Source organism: Aythya marila (assembly GCF_965140915.1).
Source record: "Aythya marila genome assembly, chromosome: 27".
Lineage (NCBI taxonomy): Eukaryota > Metazoa > Chordata > Aves > Anseriformes > Anatidae > Aythya > Aythya marila.
Window position 1 is genome coordinate 2,418,790 of NC_139068.1, and position 17,734 is coordinate 2,436,523.

A 17,734-nucleotide genomic window follows, 5' to 3' on the forward strand; every position below is an offset into this window, starting at 1 on the left:
TGCCTGTCTGTGTGCTCTGAGAAGGGCCCCCTCTGTTCTGACTTTGCAAATGGTTCATCATTAATATCAAACAGCATTATTATCACTGTGACTTGCAGTCACTTCTCTCCCCAGGACAAGCTGTCTCCCTCAGCTCTCAGTGTTACTAAAGCTGATCTCAGGCCTCCTGGCTCCTTCCTGCTTCTCCCCTCCAGCAGATCCTGCTGCCCTCCCTAGCCCTTGCCCAACATCTCCCAGCAGCAAGCGCACGGGGTCTGAGCCCTGCCAGCCGTCTGCTCTCGCCATGCCGCTATCTGTGCATGCTGCTCAGCCACGGGGACCGCCGCGTTCCTTCCACTGCAGCTCGTGCCGACCCTGGCTCCCAGCCCAACTGGGAGGGCAACAGCACAGCCTTGCTCCTGGAGGCCAGCAGAAGTCAAAGTCACAAGAAGGCACAAGGAGCAAGCCACGGATGTGACGCTGTGTGGGGCTTGTGGATAACTGCTCCTCTCCAAAGGATTTCTTTCCATCTTTGATAGCTCAGTGCCTGGCTTTCCTCTGCAGCTGGGAGTTTGCAAATGCTGTCGTTTGGCCTCAGCAGGCAGAGGCTGGCCCCTGAGTGAACTTGAGCTCCCTGCTGCCTCCCAAGCTTTCCAGATTCTTCGCTTCAGGTCTACTGCATGCAGGTATGGTGAGAACCTTGTAAAAGTAATAATCAGTGTGATGATTGATTTTGCATCAAGACTTTGTTATCCACAGAGGAGATCCTAAACTCGGAGAGGATTTCTGATCCAGGGAAAGCACTAAAGGTGCTAAAAGACTTTCAACGCTCAGAAATACTCTTTTTTTTTTTCTGGTATTCAGATATTCTGTACCATTTCCCATTGTCACAGGAATGGGTGATGAGGATATGGGATATATCTAATACAATTCGTTTATCTTACAAAATGTATGCAAATCCATGAAGCTCACATGCCTGTGACCTTTGAGAAGCAGCTTTGCTTCTGGGCTTCATGTAAGTAAAGGCAGGACATCGAGCTTGTCACCTCACTCACTCCTGTTCTCTCTTTTACATTTTCTGCCATGGCTATGTAAGACATGCACTTTAACCAGAACTCGAGAATTATGTTATGTGCTAGTTGCCTGGAAATGTTGGTTAAACTGAGCAAGCATCACTTCTTCAAATCCCTGTCCCTCTTCTGATACCTTATTTTAAAATAACTGACCTGGAAAGTGCTAACAGACCTCCCCCACTGACTGTTTTTTGAGGCATTATTTTAAGCATGTGGATAAAACATGTATATGCATCTAAAAACCCAACTAAGGGAAAGCATATCATGGAAATGAAGCATTAGTAAACAACCCTGTTACTGAGGACCTAAGTAAAATCCTTCAGAGCATGCATCCTGCTTGCACCTCACTGCCCTTCTCAGTGCCAAGAATATGTTAGTGCTGCAAGGTGCTTGTTTGGTCTCTTGGATGGTTGTAGAGACACTTGCTCTGCATTTCCTTGTGCCTGCAGTGATCACAAGCAGCTGGGTGCTTTGAGTCCATTAGCAAGTGAGAGGCTGCAAGTTTTCGGAACGTTACAGGAAAAAGTCTGAATAATGTTTATTTCTTGCTTTGCTGTTTATACATGTAAGCTTCTGAGATGCCTTCTGTGGTATTTCAGTGCTTAGTATTGAAAGGAATCCAGCAATAGTAGTTTGAAGTGCAAAGCCTAGTTTCCAGGAATTACAGCTGCCTAATTCCCATGGGATTTATTCCCATTGGTTGCTAATGGGTGGCTGCTGGTGACCTCAGTGACATTGTAACACGAGGCTTTCCACCCAGACACTTGCAGGCTTTTCTCGCCTCCTAACAGGGGATTAAACATCCCCACAGCAAGCACAGCTGCAAATCCGGAAGGTAGGAGCATGTCTGTGGGTGGGAGTGCGCAAGCATTAAAAAGGGAGAGGGGGGAAAGTTGTGCGGAAGTGTGGCAGAGAGAGAGGGGGGCTGGGAGCACTTGAAACCTTTCCGATCTTCAGCCAGTCAGTATTCCTTCAGTACTGGAAGGCTAAATGTTCTAATATTTATTAGGATTACTTTGGGATTCATGGTTTGATAGTCAGAAGACACCATTGTAAGTCATTTGACCAATTCTACGCAAGTTTAGCAGGTTTCAGGTTGGTCTGGGGTGGGGATGTCCGCAGCTGCTCACATAGCAGAGGTGCCAGGAGAGAAAGCATCAAGGAGCTGGGTTCTTGTGCACAGCTTGGCCAGAGCTGGAGGAGAAGCTGGTCCTGCTGGCGTCCTTACTCCAGAGCCTCACCCTTTGAGCTACCCTGTATTGACGGTCAGCCGTGCTAAAATAATACAATGAAACAGAGCAAAGGAAGCAGGATGCTGTTTCGTAGCTACTTCTTATCACGATACTAAAAGAGCGCTGAGCAGATAGTGCAGGTGTCCTGGCAAATGGGACACAATTCACAGCAGCAAAGCAGAGCAGCAGCCTGGCAGGCAGATAAACACACCGCTGGCAGGGCTTGCTTCCTAAGCGCCCGAGCATGGTCTGCAGTGATGAAGAGGAGTGGAATTTTCCAGCCGGGCAGGCAGATTGCGCGTGCCACGCTTGCGCCTCCCCACCGTGGCTGCTTGCTGATGCCCATTTAGCTGCAGGCTATGAACTGTGAGATTTCTCAGGGGCTTCTCCTAGGTCAGGAACAATCACTTGAAAAGTAGATCAGAGAGCTCACAGAGGAGGTGGCCTGATAAGCTGGGAACGTGCCTTCCCTTTGGCTCAGTTTCTGTAATGAGCTGTGAGACAGTTTGCATTGCCTCTGTTGACAGCGTGCAGCCAGCACCACTCCAAGCTTCTCTGTGCTACAATTTGGGTCCTGGGTGCTTGCCTGAGCTCAGTCTGACACCCACAGGAATCAGGGCCACCACTTCACCCTTCTACTTTATGATCTGTGATAGGGGACAGGACCAATACCTCAAAGGAGGCTATAGCAGGGTGGAGGTCAGTCCCTTCTCCCAAGCAGCAAGTGGTAAGGCAAGAGGAAATGACCCCCAGTTGTGCCAGGGGAGGTTTAGGTTGGGTGTTAGGAAAAATTCTTCACTGAAAGGGTTGTGAGGCATTGGAACAGGCAGCCCATGGAAGTAGTTGGGTCACCATCCCTGGAGGTCTTCAAAAGATGTGTAGATGTGGTGCTCAGCGATATAGTTTAGTGGTAGGCCTGGCAGTGCAAGGTTAAAGGTTGGACTTGATAATCCCAGAGGTCTTTTCTGACCTAAATGATTCTGTGATTCTAAGCCCAGTGCTATACCTGCAGGTCAGGTGCTCCCTGCTTGTTCCAGGGAGCCACAGACAACAAATCCACACCACCTGGCTGGGTGATGGGTGCCCACCAGACACTTCTGTAGCCCTGTGTGGGGAAAAGTTGTCACTGAGACACCAGTTCTGGAGAAGGCTATACCTTCATTTGGATACTTCAAAGTATTAAGTGTTAGAGTAGGGCTATACCCCAAGGTACAAAATTACGAGTGTAAGAAACATGACAGAAGGGTGTCATAAAAAGAGTGACAAAAAAGTCTCTGAAGAAGAGATAGGTAGAGTGTGATTTTCCTAGAGAGAACTGGTGGGAATGAAAGACCAAGTCCGTCAGGAGTGGTTGAAAGTAGCTGGTTTTAGGGGATTCTGAAATTCTGTGAAGGAAAGCCAAGGGTGTAGAATTGCCATACAGCTGTTTTCTCTGAAATCCTGTAGTTTTGAATTCTCCTTCAAGAAAGCTAGTAAATGTTTGCATAAATTCCTAAAGGAAAGCAAATTGTGAAATCAGATTTGCATGTCTACATGCAAATGTTGTTTAAGGTATGCTACAGGCTCTTGGCGTGATAATGGCAGTGTTACTATTAGCACTAAGTTCAGTTCAGCTCATTTACAGCAGCAGCTGACTGCTTCTTCCAAATTATCATGCATAATTTCAAGGGTCAGGTAGACCCAGGCTTATATAATTTGCCTGGAATTGTGGTGAATTCATCACCACCAGAAAGGAGTAATGCAGGTTCAGAAATTTTTCTAAATAGTATATTCTACTTAAAAGAAAATTAATTAACACAGGACTATTCCTGTCCTGAAAAAGGAGGTCAGACTAGATGATCACAAATGGTCCCTTTTGTCCTTGTAATATACATATATACAGCGTTGGGAACTAATGGAGAAGAGCATAATGCCAATGGTAATACCATGTGGAGAATACCAGAGAAAATGGGCCAAGTTAAATTTGGACAAATATATCATCGGAGCAGCAGAAGTATTTCCATCCTGTTTTCCCAGCTCAGAGAAGGCAGACTTAACCCACAGTAGCATCGGACCAAGCTACTTGAAATATCAGTAAGGTTTTTTTGGCGTTTTCCAGCTTGTACCACTCACTAATATAGGATGCCCAGAAGTCACATGCTGTTGTTGGAAAGCCATGAAAGCCATTCCCCTGAAGTAATGAATTGCCAGTTGAGGCATTTCAGGCTGTTAATATGGAGCAGGGTGTACATGAAGGTGCTATATCACAGTTTCTCATCCAGAGAAACAAGCCACACTCAGAATAAGTAATAACTGTGTCCACTACTGTTCAGTGGACTGCTGCTCCTGCCAAGAAACATTGTTCACAAATTTTGTATTATTTGGCTGCACAAAAGGCGCAATCATACAGCATGGTATAGCCCACGTGCAGGTCTGCAGCTTTCTCTCAACCCAAAAGCTGTTTCAGTTCTGGCCTTCCTGCTACCATGGTCATCCTGTGGGCTGCCATCACCCTTCACTGAAGATTAAATTTCCCCCTCCGTGACTTCCCAGGACCCAGGGACCAGCTCACATCCCTCAAGCCAGAGACTGTTCCAGAGCAGCTGCTGCCAACCTAACAACCTGTTTCCTGAGTACCCAACTCTTACCCAGAAATTGTGTGGGATTCTCTTCTCCCCAGCCATTATTCATTGCCCCATTATCACCCAGCTGTATCAGGGAGGCTGAGAGCAGGAAGGAGATGCTGGGGACAGAAAGGACAAAGTGAGAAAGACTCTGAACATGTTAATGCCCCCAGAAAAGACGCTGAACTGTGGAAGAAAATACGTAAGATTTGAGCCTCACTGTTTGAAATGCATCCCTCAGAAGAAATGTGGTGAAATCAGACAAGGCAGGAGGTGAAGGGATAAGAACAGGTCACATTCATCTCATGCTAGGATGGGCATTTAGCTCCTGCCTGTCTGAATTGCCTCTTGCCGTGCTAGATAGATGTGTCAGAAATAAAATTGTGGAAAAAGGGATAGGGAAAGCAGGGACAGCAGCCTGTCCTGGCTGCTCCAAGACCAGCAGTGACAAGGCACATCCAACTTGTGTAGCTCAAGTTTTGAATAGTGCCTTTCTCCACAGCAGGAAGTATTCTTTTTGAACCAATTTGCATTTGACAGTTTCAATAAGAAAACATTTTTTCTTTAAGAGCAGTCCCTAGGAGTGATGCTGTCTCTCATGCTGGCAGGATGTTTTATGGTCCTTCAAAAATTGTATGAAAATGGAGTGGGAGGTGGGGTGGGAGAATTCAGGTGAGTTTCCACTAAGGAACATATTGGGGATAGAGCAGGAGATTCCAGTGGAAATATCAGTAAAGATTGTGGAAAAGTTTGACAAAATGCTGGGTTTAGGACTTCGGACATCACCACCAGCTTAGGCATTTGCAGCTCATACTGACAGGGGCTATATGTAGTGATATACTGAGGTTTGTGAAAAATGGTATGGAGCAAATGACACAGCCTCCTGAAGCAGAACTGCCCTTGCAAGTGTGCAGCACATGTTCCCTGTGTGCCTGGGAGGAGCAGGGAGCATGAGTTGACATTCAGCATAGCTGAAACCTCTCGATCCCATGTACTCTCAGGAGAACCAAGGAGAAAATGGCCACACCTCTGAACAGCAGATATGGCAGGAGTTCAGACAAGTTTGTCTCACTCATCAGTTGAAACCCAGTCAAAAATCAGTGGTGAGAATTTTTTCTCATCAGAAATATCAATTTTTAACTATTACTTTCTTTGCTGGCTGTCAGAAATTCTAACCAGAATGTCCTGTCAGCAAGAATTGCACCACATCTCTTTTGGCCCTTCTGGCCCTGTTCTCCTTGGCCTTTGCTCATCCTCAAGGCTGCATCAAGGACGAGGCACCACAGGAGCTCCACAACAGGGCATGCTGCAGTGTAACATGAGAGCTGCAGTCTATCCTACAAGGTAAAAATATGCTCATGAGAGGCATTCTTCACATGAAGAAACATTACAGCTCAAGTGGGAGCAGATTTACATCAGCCTGATCCCAGCCAAAATGTTTCTTTACATTTCTGCTAGAATTTTTCTGAACATCGTGTGTTGCAAGAGTTTGAGTTTTGACTTTTTGTTTCAAAATAGGGCAAAAATAAATGTTGAAATATTGGCATTTCCCATAGGAAGGAAATTCCATTATTTGAGCAGCTCTGTGAAACAGAAAAGGAGGTTCATTTGCAGAAACTCTGCTAACTTTGAATGAAGGTCATGGCTGGACTACGCTCCCTGGGCCAAGTGAGCAGTGCAAGACAGAAAATTAATCCCAGCCCCCAAAGTGAGGTTACTGTAACAAGGGGAACCAGACCACAGAATTGCAAAATCCAGGAAAGGAAGAGTTGAAGGGTTGCTTAACATACAAGAAAATCACATCTTTCCCCATGGCAATTAGCAAGTGGGAATATTAGCAACTGGGTTTTCTAACACCCCAGTGGAAACCATCCACATTCCTCTGACAGGTCTAGGTAAGGGTTGCTCACGGACCTCCTCATCAGCGTGTTCAGGTGACAAGGGTGCACACACCCTGGTGATTCACTGCAGCATGCTCCTTAATGTGTTTTTCACAGCAGTTCAGAGAGATTTATCTCTTTCAAAAGGCTGTTTACAATAAATGCTGATTGTAAAGCAGTGAACCTATGGGATAACAGACACAGCTATCTGCTGTTTTTGGGGGTTTTGTTTTTTCCCAACCTGGTCCTGCAGTCTCAATGCTTCATCCGAGTTGCATACAGCAACCCGAATGTGCCAGGACTGCATTTTAACAGAGATTCATGTGTGGGGCTTTCCTTATAATTACATCAGGAATCAACACTTGACTGTCCATCTTTAGGTGTTCTGCTTTTCAAATACCAAATAGGTAATCAAGGTCTCCCTTAAAAAACAAAGAGGTAAAAAAGATGTAGTCATTCTGCTGGGCCTGCAAACCTCATTTAGAGAGACATAAACCCATAAGCCCTGTGTAAAAATCTGTCTCAAGAGCCCTTGCCCCAGAACTTCACTCATTTAGGACTGAGGTCTTTCCAAGCCGCACAGAGACAGAGACTGAGGGTGTGTTAAAGAGGGAGTGGGCGCCAAAGAAACTGCCCTGTCCCTATATGACATTTTTAGTCTACTTGTGAGATTAGCATAAATCAGTTTGAAAGGCACTTTACAGAGAAAATCACAAGGGAGGTGATTTGGAAAAGCTGTTCCAGGCTGTTTCTCAACAAGCCCTTTCTTTATCTTCACTCTCAAATGGCTGCACAGAGACAGCTCAGTGGACTGAGCGGTAACTCAGTGCCATGAGGAGCCGTGGTCTCATCTCTTCTCAATGCGTCTCACAAGGGTGACATCGAGAGTTTCCCTTATACCTGTTGTCGATAACTTGCAGTATCACATGGCCTCTGTGCAACGTGGCTGATGAGGTGTGCCTGGCACTCATGGGAAGAGGCAAGTCTCAGGGTCTTATCTCATGGTGGGGTTTGTTCCCCAAGGAATGCTCCACCCTGGGAAGGCTCTGCCCTCTACTAGGGCCACCATCCTGAGGGAGCAGAGCTCTTCACCTCCTCCATAGCTTCAGATTGCTGCTCTGTGTCCTACTTTATAACTTGAAGGTGTCTGGAAACTGCCGTAGGTAAAAGTCAAAATGAAACATTGAGGAAATTGGTGAAAGAGAAGTGTTAAGGCACTAATCACTGTGAGTTTATGGCTAAAGGAGGCTTAGAGGTATTAACCTGGGGTTTAAGAAACTGGGTAGGAATTACTACAGACCCTAGGAGCCAAGGTGAACTGCAGGCATAGAAGGTGAAAACAGGCAATTATCCACCTTTAGTCAACCATTTCTCCTTCAAGTAGGTTCACGGAAAAAAAAAAAAAAAAAAAAAAAAAAAGTGCAGCTGTTGCGAGATGGCCAAGTGCGTGGCAGCTCTGCCCCTCGCTGGGTAGTGTCAGAAATGCACTGTCCATGCAAAGAGCACTCTTCTGACTGCTGCTGATCACCCAAGCCTGCAGCACACAGCTAACAGCGAAGTCAGGTACCCATCTGTGATAAAGCTGCTGGCTAAGGCACTGGGAGAAGCAGGGCAGGCGCACTAAGGGATGTCCTTCCTCCAGGACCACCCCACTGGCAGCCGATGGCCGTGAACCAGCAGAAGGAGCAGAGATGAGCTGTGCACAAGGCTGCACTTACACAATCTGCCTCCTTTTCCTTCTGCTGCTGGACTGGCTCTCATCCACATTTCTGCAGGAATACTTTGGGTGCATAGTGCAGGCAGAATGCTGGAGTCTGTGTCACAAAACCAGAGACATTTATTTTGGAAAAAAAAAAAAAAAAGAAGAAGAAAAAAAAATCTCACATTCCAATATGTGTTTTGCTGAAAAGATAACTGAAACTTTGCAGAGTACAGAGCTAGGGTTTCCAGTCCCCAGCTGACACTCACATGACCTGAGACCTCACTGAACTTCTGTATCCTTCAGTAGGAAAACTAGCGCTGTTTCCTCCATTTACAAATGAGCAACTGAGTCACATGAAGACCAAGCAATTTGTCGGGTGCAGACAGTGTGTCCTTGCCTCCTGATGTAGCAATGGTCTGTGTCCGTGCTGATTTGGCAGATGGAGGAAGTTATAACAAGGGAGAGTGATAGAACTAGTCAAGACCCTAGGTTCCAAATGGCCCATCCACCAAAATTCCAGCTAATCACCCTCCTGATTGATGTCTGTCTTTTTCTGGAAGGAAGCCAGTGCGTGTTGGGAGCTGCTCTCTGTAGCATGGGGCTGAGGAGGTTTAGCTCTCCCCTTCCCGCAGAGTCCAAAGAGGACAGAGGGCTGGGGGATTTCAGTTCCAGGACTCTGCCCGATGAGCCTGACACTGAGGCTTTGATCTTCTCCCTGCTGGATAAGTCACACTCCATGGCAAGTTCTGGCTGCAGACACGGTGCACTGCTGTTGGTGTGTACTGAAGCTGGGGCACACAGCAAAGCCCCTACACCTGAAATAGGGAGAAGTCTACCAGCAGGTAACAACCAATGCATCTCCCTGTGAGCTGTGTATCTGACAGGAATAGAAAGAGAAGTGCTGTTGGAACCTTGGGCTTGTATTTTGGTAATAATTCATCACTTTACCCCATCCAGAAGCTAGCACTATGTGTCACTCACACCTTCAATTTGACTTGTGTTTTTGGCATCATGCATTAGTGTACATTTTGTAATGCAGGACTCCCAAGTGCAGTGGAAATCAATATTTAATTGATCAATGAATCACAGAATCATTCAGGTTGGAGAAGACCTCCAAGATCCTCTAGTCCACTTTAACCTAGTACTAAAGTCCACCAATAAATCATGTTACTAAGTTCTACATCTCCATGTTTCTTGAAAACCTCCAGGGATGGTGACTCAGCCACTTCCCTGGGCAGCCTGTTCCAGTGCTGCACAATCCTTTCAGTTAAGAAATTTCTCTTAATATCAACCCTAAACCTCCCCTGGTGCAGCTTGGAACCATTTCCCTTTGTCTTACCACTTGGTGCTTGTGAGAAGAGCTCGATCCCCACCTCACTACAGCCTCATTTAAGGTAATTGTAAGGTACAATAAGGTCTCTCCTGAGCCTTCTCTTCTTCAAGTTAAATAACCCTAGCTCCCTCAGCCGCCCCTCATAAGACTTGTTCTCTAGACCCTTCACCAGCTTCGTTGCTCTCCTTTGGGCACGCTCCAGCACCTCGATGTCCTTCTTGCAGTGAGATGAGTAAAGACAGTGCCTGCTTCCTTGAAAGCAGAGTTTGGCTCACTGACAGGCTGGATTGCTAACGTATTTCCTTTGCACACCCAGTGAACGGATTCTTGCCTTGTGACTTGCCTAACACACCACTGGGAAATTACAGCTATTTGGCTGAGGCGCAGACACATGTCCATCCCCTCAGGCCGGTCTGGACAAACCACAGAGGTGTGTCTGGATCTCTGAGGCCCTGCTTACACAGACAGGGCTGGTGAAGGACCTGCCTGCTCCGAGTATACAGCTGTTGCTGCCGGCTGGATTTCTGCACACAGCCACCCTTGAGGAAGGCAGCAGACTGAGGGGGCAGGACTGGGATGGGGATGAGATCTGGTTCTCATTTAACAGCTCTCCCTGCTCTCTGTTGCTACTAACTCTCTTTGCAGCTTGTGTGAGGAGGGAGAAGAAAGTGCAAAACCTCTGGTATTGTTAAACTCAGTGTGGACTAAATGCAACATCACGGTGACAGGTGCTTGCTGTCCTCTGGTCTCCTGCAATCATCAAAGATTTTTTCAGTCTCCTCCTACATGCCACTCCCCCACCCCCTACTGCCATGTATCCTGAGCATATTACAGTCTTCCTTTCCTCTCTCAGGAGGTATTGCTCAGAGCTCTCTGCTAACGCTGCACCTTTCTAAGGAGAAAATCCTGCATCCTGCCTTTGAGCTTAAAGAATTAAAGAACAAAACAACTCAGAATAATCCCCCAAGCCGAAAAAGACCCGCTGTTGTCCTGCTCGACAACTGACGCTTGTTCCAGGTGAGTGGTTTTATCAGCAAATCTGGATGCATGAATAAGAGCAGTGCCAGGTCCAGTGGCTGGAGGACAGCAGGCGATTTCCTTGGGCACATGCATGAGAGGGCAGGAGGGATAGCTCTCGCCCTGCTTTGGGAGAGGGGACTGCCCCCAAGGGAGTGCTTTAAAAGTGGGACTGTGTGCTTGGGGCTGGGTGAAATGCCTGGTGGGCAGGCAGAAAGAGCCAGCCTCGTCACAGGACATCAGTATGAGCAGGGGGCTTTGGAGAGAAAGGGACTTGTCCTCCCAGGATTGGACTTAGGCTGCAAGCCAGCTGATCAGTAAGTGATCACTGTCACTGCAGGGCTTAGTGGGGATGAAATTCCTGCCCATCGCATGGTCCCCTCCACTTGGCCGGTTCCCTCACACCGACATGTGCCAGCGGCTGGACCCTGGGCAGATCCGTTCTCATCCTGCGTCCATCGCTGTGGCAGGAGTTGGCTGGGGGGAAGCTGGCTGCCAGTCAGGGAGTGAAAAATGGACAAGCCCTAGCACTGCACCGAGTGGGAAGCCCTGCCAGGGGCTGCTATAGCAACTCAAAGACGGCTGAGTTGAGCCCAGCTGGGCTGGTGAGTGGAAGTTTTCTGTGTAGGCACTTTGGCTGCATTGCTTTCAGCATGTGCTGTCCTTATGAGGGCAAGCAACGGGGCGGGCTGCAGAGGATCCAAGAGCAAGAGGGGTGAGGATGCCTTCAGCCCAAGGCTTTGCGAGCCCTCTCTGTCTTGGTCCTCAGTACTGGAAAACAGAACACATAATGGCACAGTGGCTGGACTCAGTGCTCCTGACAGCAGGCACTGAGCTACCAATGTGGCAGTGAGACAGGAGCGGAGGCACCCAAGACAGCCCCTGCGAAGCGTCTGTTTTTCTTGGTGCTGGAGGTATTTTGTAGATTCTTGGTCTGGAGTACCCGTTGTCTGCCCAGAAGCAGGTAGGACCTGCTTGCTGTTAAACTGAAGTTGCCAGGCCACTGAGCAGAGCCCCGAGAGCAAGGCACGGCCCTGCCTGCCCTCCACGAGCAGCCTGGTGCGTCCCTTCCTCCCAAGCTTGATCCTTCCCTCTCTCCTCACAAGAGTGGGCTATTTAATTTCTGCCTCCTTATTTTCTGACCCAGTGCCAGAAGCTGTCCACCTCAGAAATACTCGAGCAGCTTTCTCATGGACCCTCTCTCCTCCTTCTCCTTCTTCTCCCCCTTAGCATGCTTCCCTGCTGCTCCTTGTGGAGACTTCCCTCCTTGAAAATCCTACTCATTTTGATATTAAACATAATAGCAGAGTTTCCTTGGAGACAAGAGAAACAGTGGGCTCAAAAGTGCTGATTATTTCACAGTTCCTGGCTGGCTTTCAGCAATGGAAAAAAAAAAAAAAGAGAGAGAGAGAGAGAGAGAGAGAGGGAGAGAAAAAGAAAAGGAAAGAAAAAGAAAAGGAGAGAGAGAAGGAGAGGGAAGAAAAAGAAAAGAAAAAAGAGAAAAGAAAAGAAAAGAAAAGAAAAGAAAAGAAAAGAAAAGAAAAGAAAAGAAAAGAAAAGAAAAGAAAAGAAAAGAAAAGAAAAGAAAAGAAAAGAAAAGAAAAGAAAAGAAAAGAAAAGGAAAGGAAAAGAAAAGAAAAGAGAAAAGAAAAAAGAAAAGAAAAGAAAAGAAAAGAAAAGAAAAGAAAAGAAAAGAAAAGAAAAGAAAAGAAAAGAAAAGAAAAGAAAAGAAAAGAAAAGAAAAGAAAAGAAAAGAAAAGAAAAGAAAAGAAAAGAAAAGAAAAAGTAAAGAGTTGTGTTAGAAAGAGGGAGCCTGGGGCAGCCACTCTTCAGGGGGGCACCAGCCACTGACTTCCTTTTCCAGTGCTGTCTTTACAGCAAGGCTTGCCTAAGCACTGGGCCAGTGCTCGTGGCAGTGGTGTGACAGCACACGCTGTACCGAACACCACAGCTTTGGGATTCGGTTGCCACTCCAGTCCCTGGAGGCTGGTAAACTGGAGAGAGACTTTTTGACGGGCAGTTCTAATTTGGCTGATTTCTGTCAGTCCCGGGAGTACAACTGACTAATTAGATTAACCCTTTGTGTATTTTTCTACACAGACTTTAGCAATAGTGGGACAACAACATAAAGCGCTAGCATTTAAGTCCTTATCTCCTATCCACTTGTCCCAAGGTATGACAAGAGTGTTTGTTCCAGCCCAGAGCTTGAGTCCACCAGGAGACACCAGTGCTCTCCTCTGCTGTGCTGGCCACACAGGTTTTTGCGTTGCACTGGGGCTGGGTTTGTGCTATCTGGCTGACATGTCTGCCGTACTTGGGCAGAGGGAGCAGGGGACGGACTGAGTGCTGATGCTCTGCCCCACAAGAGGACAAAGGGCAAGACAAAAATGCAGAAAGTCTTCACTTAAATTTTGCATTTACCTTCTCCAACACCAGACACCATGGCAAGAGTGCCCTGTAATGCCGCATCCTGCCAGTGTCCAGGAACTTCCTTGTCCCAGAAGAGTATCTCACAGAGGATTGCACTTGACTGATGGTTCCCCCTCTGCTGAGACACCCCTGGGGTCCCCACAATCTGTCTGCAACAAATGGCACTTGGTCATTTCCCTGAAGCAGCGTTTTCTTGTTTATTTTTCAGTGTGGTGCAAGAGTGCTGTGCGGGGGTTAGAGGGTGAGAGAAGAAGAGAGGGAAACCAGACCATAGCCATGTGCCAATTAGATGTATAAATTAGTTCCAGGACATGACTGGGGATGGGGTTGTGTCAGTGCTGTGTGAGAGGCCTGCAAAGCCTTGTCACGCAGTGCTTCAACAGGACATGGAAGGACCACAGAATGGCTGAGATTGGCAAGGACCTCTGGAGATCATCTCATCAACATTCTTCCTCAAAGCAGTGTCAGCCACAACTGGTTGCTCAGGACCATTACTCAGAACCATGCCCAGTCTGTTTTTGAGTATCTCCAAGGATGGAGACCCTACAGCCTCTCTGGGCAACCTGCTCCAGAACTCAACCTTAAAGAGTAAAAAAAAAAAAAACAAAAACAAAAAACAAACAAACCACCACAGCTCTTTTCTTATGCATAAGTAGAATTTCTTTGTACTTCAGTGTCCACAATGTTATGCTTTGTTCACCTCCTCCCCCTCCTGGCCTATTCTTGTCGAGGAGCCTGTACTTGTCTTCTCCAGCTCTTCTGCTAGGTGAGCTGTGCCACCACATCTCTGTGAGTTCAACGAGACTGCAGCCTTGTTACTTCATGTGGATCTCTTAATTTCTCCTTTTGGTTTGCCATGCTGTTGTGCTCACTAGCATACATGCACCTCAGAGGGGCACACATCTGTGCTCTTTTTCCCAGAAAATTGTGAGAATTTCCTGCATCATTTTGCCTTAGAATCACAGAATGGTTTGGGTTGGAACGGATGTTAAAGACCATCCAGTTCCAACCCCCCTGCCACAGGCAACAACACCTCACACCAGCACAGGTTGCCCAAAGCCCTGCCCAACCTGGCCTTGAACAATTCCAGGGATGGGGCATCCACAGAATGTCTCCATGGCCATAAAAGCCAAAAACCTGTTATTTATACCAGCTGTTCACCCGCAGGATCCATTCAGTCCTCCACAAGTCCCTCTCACAAGCAGGATCAGTGAAGACAACGCCTGGGCCACCATACCATGCTCTTGACCATTGCCTCCAAAGCCATGTGGTCAAGCTTCATATGCTCCGAGAATCTTCTGGCCATATCACTTGGAGCAACAGCCCAAGGGCTGGACAAGCATCAGCAGTTTCTCCACAGCATCCCTGATCTGAGCCCCAGGTAGGCAGGAAACCTCTCTAGATGCCAGAGCTTGACAGATGGGGGCCTCTGTCACTTTCAGAAGGGAGTCTCCATTCCTAACCCTCACCGCTTCTTCCTGGTGCTCCTACAGGGTTCCAGCAGCTCAGAGTTTTGTTGGTCAGAGCCTTCAGCCCTCCTCTCTTACCAGGGCCGAATCTGTCCCGTCGCTGCAGATGTGCAGATGAAGCAGGAGCTCTCCTCTTGTTGCCAGAAGCCGCAGTCTTCCAGCCTTTCAGACTTCTCAACCTAATACACACAGATTCTGCTTGCCCCTACTGTGGTGAAGTCGGGGGTTCACATTCTTGTATCTGCTGTCCGATGTGACTCAGAATATGCAGTCAGTCTTTTTTCCATTGCCGCAGATGCTGCACAGTCGGCTGACCTCTTCATCCAGACCTCTTCTCCCATGTGCCTGGTGACAGGACGAGGGGGAATGGGCTTAAGTTGAGCCAGGGGAGTTTTAGGTTAGATGTTAGGAAGAACTTCTTCACTGAAAGGGTTGTGAGGCACTGGAACAAGCTGCCCAGGGAAGTGGTGGAGTCACCATCCCTGCAAGTCTTCAAAAGACGTTTAGATGTAGAGCTTAGGGAAATGGTTTAGTGGGGACTGTTAGCGTTAGGTCAGAGGTTGGACTCGATGATCTTGAGGTCTCTTCCAACCTAGAAAATTCTGTGATTCTGTGATTTATGATATTTCAAGAAGTTTCTCTGCTGAGTGCAATATTTTATTCTCTTAGTTTCTGTTTCTAAGTTTGGAACTACCCAGTTCCCACTATTTCTGAGGACAAGACTCTCCCTGTGAGCCACCAGGCTGCAGCAGAGCAGTGGACGCAGAACAGAAAGCTCAGTCCGTGTTGTGGGGCTGTTTTATTGCTGTCCTTAGGACTTCAGATGGATGGGCAGACTCGTGCTTGTGCCCAGCATTCCCCATTGTGCAAAAGTTAGATAAATTTGCGAATAACCCTCAGTAGGTGGTAGCATCAGGGCAGATTTGTATCGCCCTGTCAGAGATCTGAGTAGAACTAGGATACCACTTGGAAAATTAAATGAGTTTCAAAGAATCATAGAATTGTGGAATCACTGAGGTTAGAAATGACCTTCAAGATCATCAAGTCCAACCATTGACCTGACCTTTGAGTCATTATGGAGCAAATTACCTAAGCCATGAGCAGCCAGTTTCTGCAGAACAATAGTGTCCTGACATTTCTTAGCTCCTGTTTACTATAAAGTGATATTTAGGGATAAGCCTGCAATTGGAGGTAAAAGTATGCGATCTGTGGCATGGGGATAAAAATCTGCCTTGAGGCTACCCCTGTTAACCTGCCAGTGAAACTACCTCTTTCATTCAACTCCTGCATCCAGATGATTCATTAACATGTTGAATGGGACTGGCCCTAGAAATGAGCCCTGGGGAGCACCACCAGTGAGCAGTCACCAGCTAAATGTAGCCCCATTCACTAAAACCCTTTGAGTTCTACCATCAAGCCAGTTCATCACCCAGTGTAGCATGAACCTGGTTATCTCACAGTCAGACAGCTTGTCCAGAAGGCTGCTGTGAGGGACAGTATCAAAGGCCTTACTGACATCCAGGAAGATTACATCCGCATCCTTTCCTTCCACCACCGAGTGGGTGACCTTATCATAGAAGGAGATCAAATTACTAAGGCGAGTCTTTCCCTTGATGAACTCATGTTGACTATGTCTGATAATAGCTTTGTTCTTGAAATGCCTTTCAGTCTGCCCCAGCACAATCTTCTCCAAGATTGGTGAGTGTGCAATGGCTACTTCTGCTTTCCCTTCAGCCAGGATTTTGTTACCTGGTGTCTTTAAAATATACCCATGGAAGGTGATGTACATTGGATGGTTTCAGCTCTTCTGATTTGGTAGCTTTAGTGAAGACAAGGCATAGAGGGGAGGGATGTTCCTCAAACACAGCACAAGCTGGAAAAAACACATCTCTGTTGAGTCAGAGATTCCTTATTTTTCAGCTCTTTATAGGTTTAAACGCTCTTCACAAACCTGTCTGTTGTGCCCATCCTACTGTGCTGGAAATCCTCTCTCCATACAGATGGGAAGATGACCACACAAAACTCTGCAAAAAGCATAACAAAAAATACAATGCAAAAATCTTACTTCCCCATTTTTTACTTTCACCATCTTCTGATTGCTCTCCCTAAAACAGCCAACATTCCACTGTTTATGTGAAACTTCACTGCCAGGAACTAGGCATTAGTTTTGCAATACTGAACTTTCTTACAAAACATCCTGTCCTTCCTGGTCTAGTCTTGAAGTTACCTCCAAAAATGCTCTCTCAAATATCTCAATGCTTTTGGCAGAACGGAGATTGGAAAAGCAGACATGAATAGGAGAACCTTTACCAAGAGATCAAAGCCACCGTTCTCCTCCTAAGAAGGAAAATCCATGCCATTGGCAGCTTGTTTATCTGCAAGGAGTGTATTTTGATGACTTACTGCAGCAGTCTGAGAACTTCCAGCTGATGCAATAGAGAATATTTACACAATTTCAGGCTGGCAATGCAGAGGGAATGTGCTGTGGAGGGGACTGCTGTATTGCAAAATATGCAGATGGAGAAAGGAGCTAGTCATCGAGAGGGTGGGGACTTCACAGGAGCGAGTTCTTCTGGTGAGCTTCTTCTGTGAGATAAGCGTTGCTCTGAGAAGGCTGCTGAGCATATGGTGGAACATGGGATCTAGTGACTCATCCTGAATTTTCCATCAAAATTGAAATTTCATTTTCTTTGCACAAAAATACTGTCTTCCAGTACATGTGGATGGGGAGACATCTGGAGAAAAAAGCAGGTGAGTCCCTTTATACAAGTGGGTTCTGCTCCCATCTTCCCTGTACAGGAATTCTTGTCATTGCTGTGATATGGTCTGACACTAAGAAAAAGTTTGGAGGAGAGATGAGTCTACATTTCCATACCCGTGTTTTAGTGCAGGTCTCCTGGGGTCACCATGGCAAATGGGAAGCCTAGTTTGCATTTAGTAAGCCTGTAATGGATGATTTCAGAGCTGTCAATGTGACTGTTTTCATTTCATTGAAGAAATGGTAGCTGTGCATGTC

General features: G+C 46.8%; 1 protein-coding gene across 11 annotated transcripts in view; it reads left to right on the plus strand.

Annotated features, from left to right (window-relative positions):
• The first annotated feature begins 262 nt into the window (after positions 1–262).
• LOC309887960 (excitatory amino acid transporter 4-like) overlaps positions 263–17,734 on the plus strand; it is a 38,849-nt gene continuing 21,377 nt past the window's right edge. For 5 of the 11 annotated variants that reach the window (XR_014319115.1, XR_014319116.1, XR_014319117.1 and 2 more), the window contains exon 1: positions 16,967–17,469. Coding sequence is in view for 2 of the 11 variants with exons in the window: in XM_082780079.1 (XP_082636205.1) it covers positions 17,436–17,469 (34 nt within the window). In the remaining 9 variants the exon portion in view is untranslated. Of the gene's footprint in view, positions 666–1,828; positions 1,888–10,655; positions 10,820–16,965; positions 17,470–17,734 lie in introns of those variants that run through there. The other 6 variants (XR_014319110.1, XR_014319111.1, XR_014319112.1 and 3 more) reach the window with 5 other exon arrangements.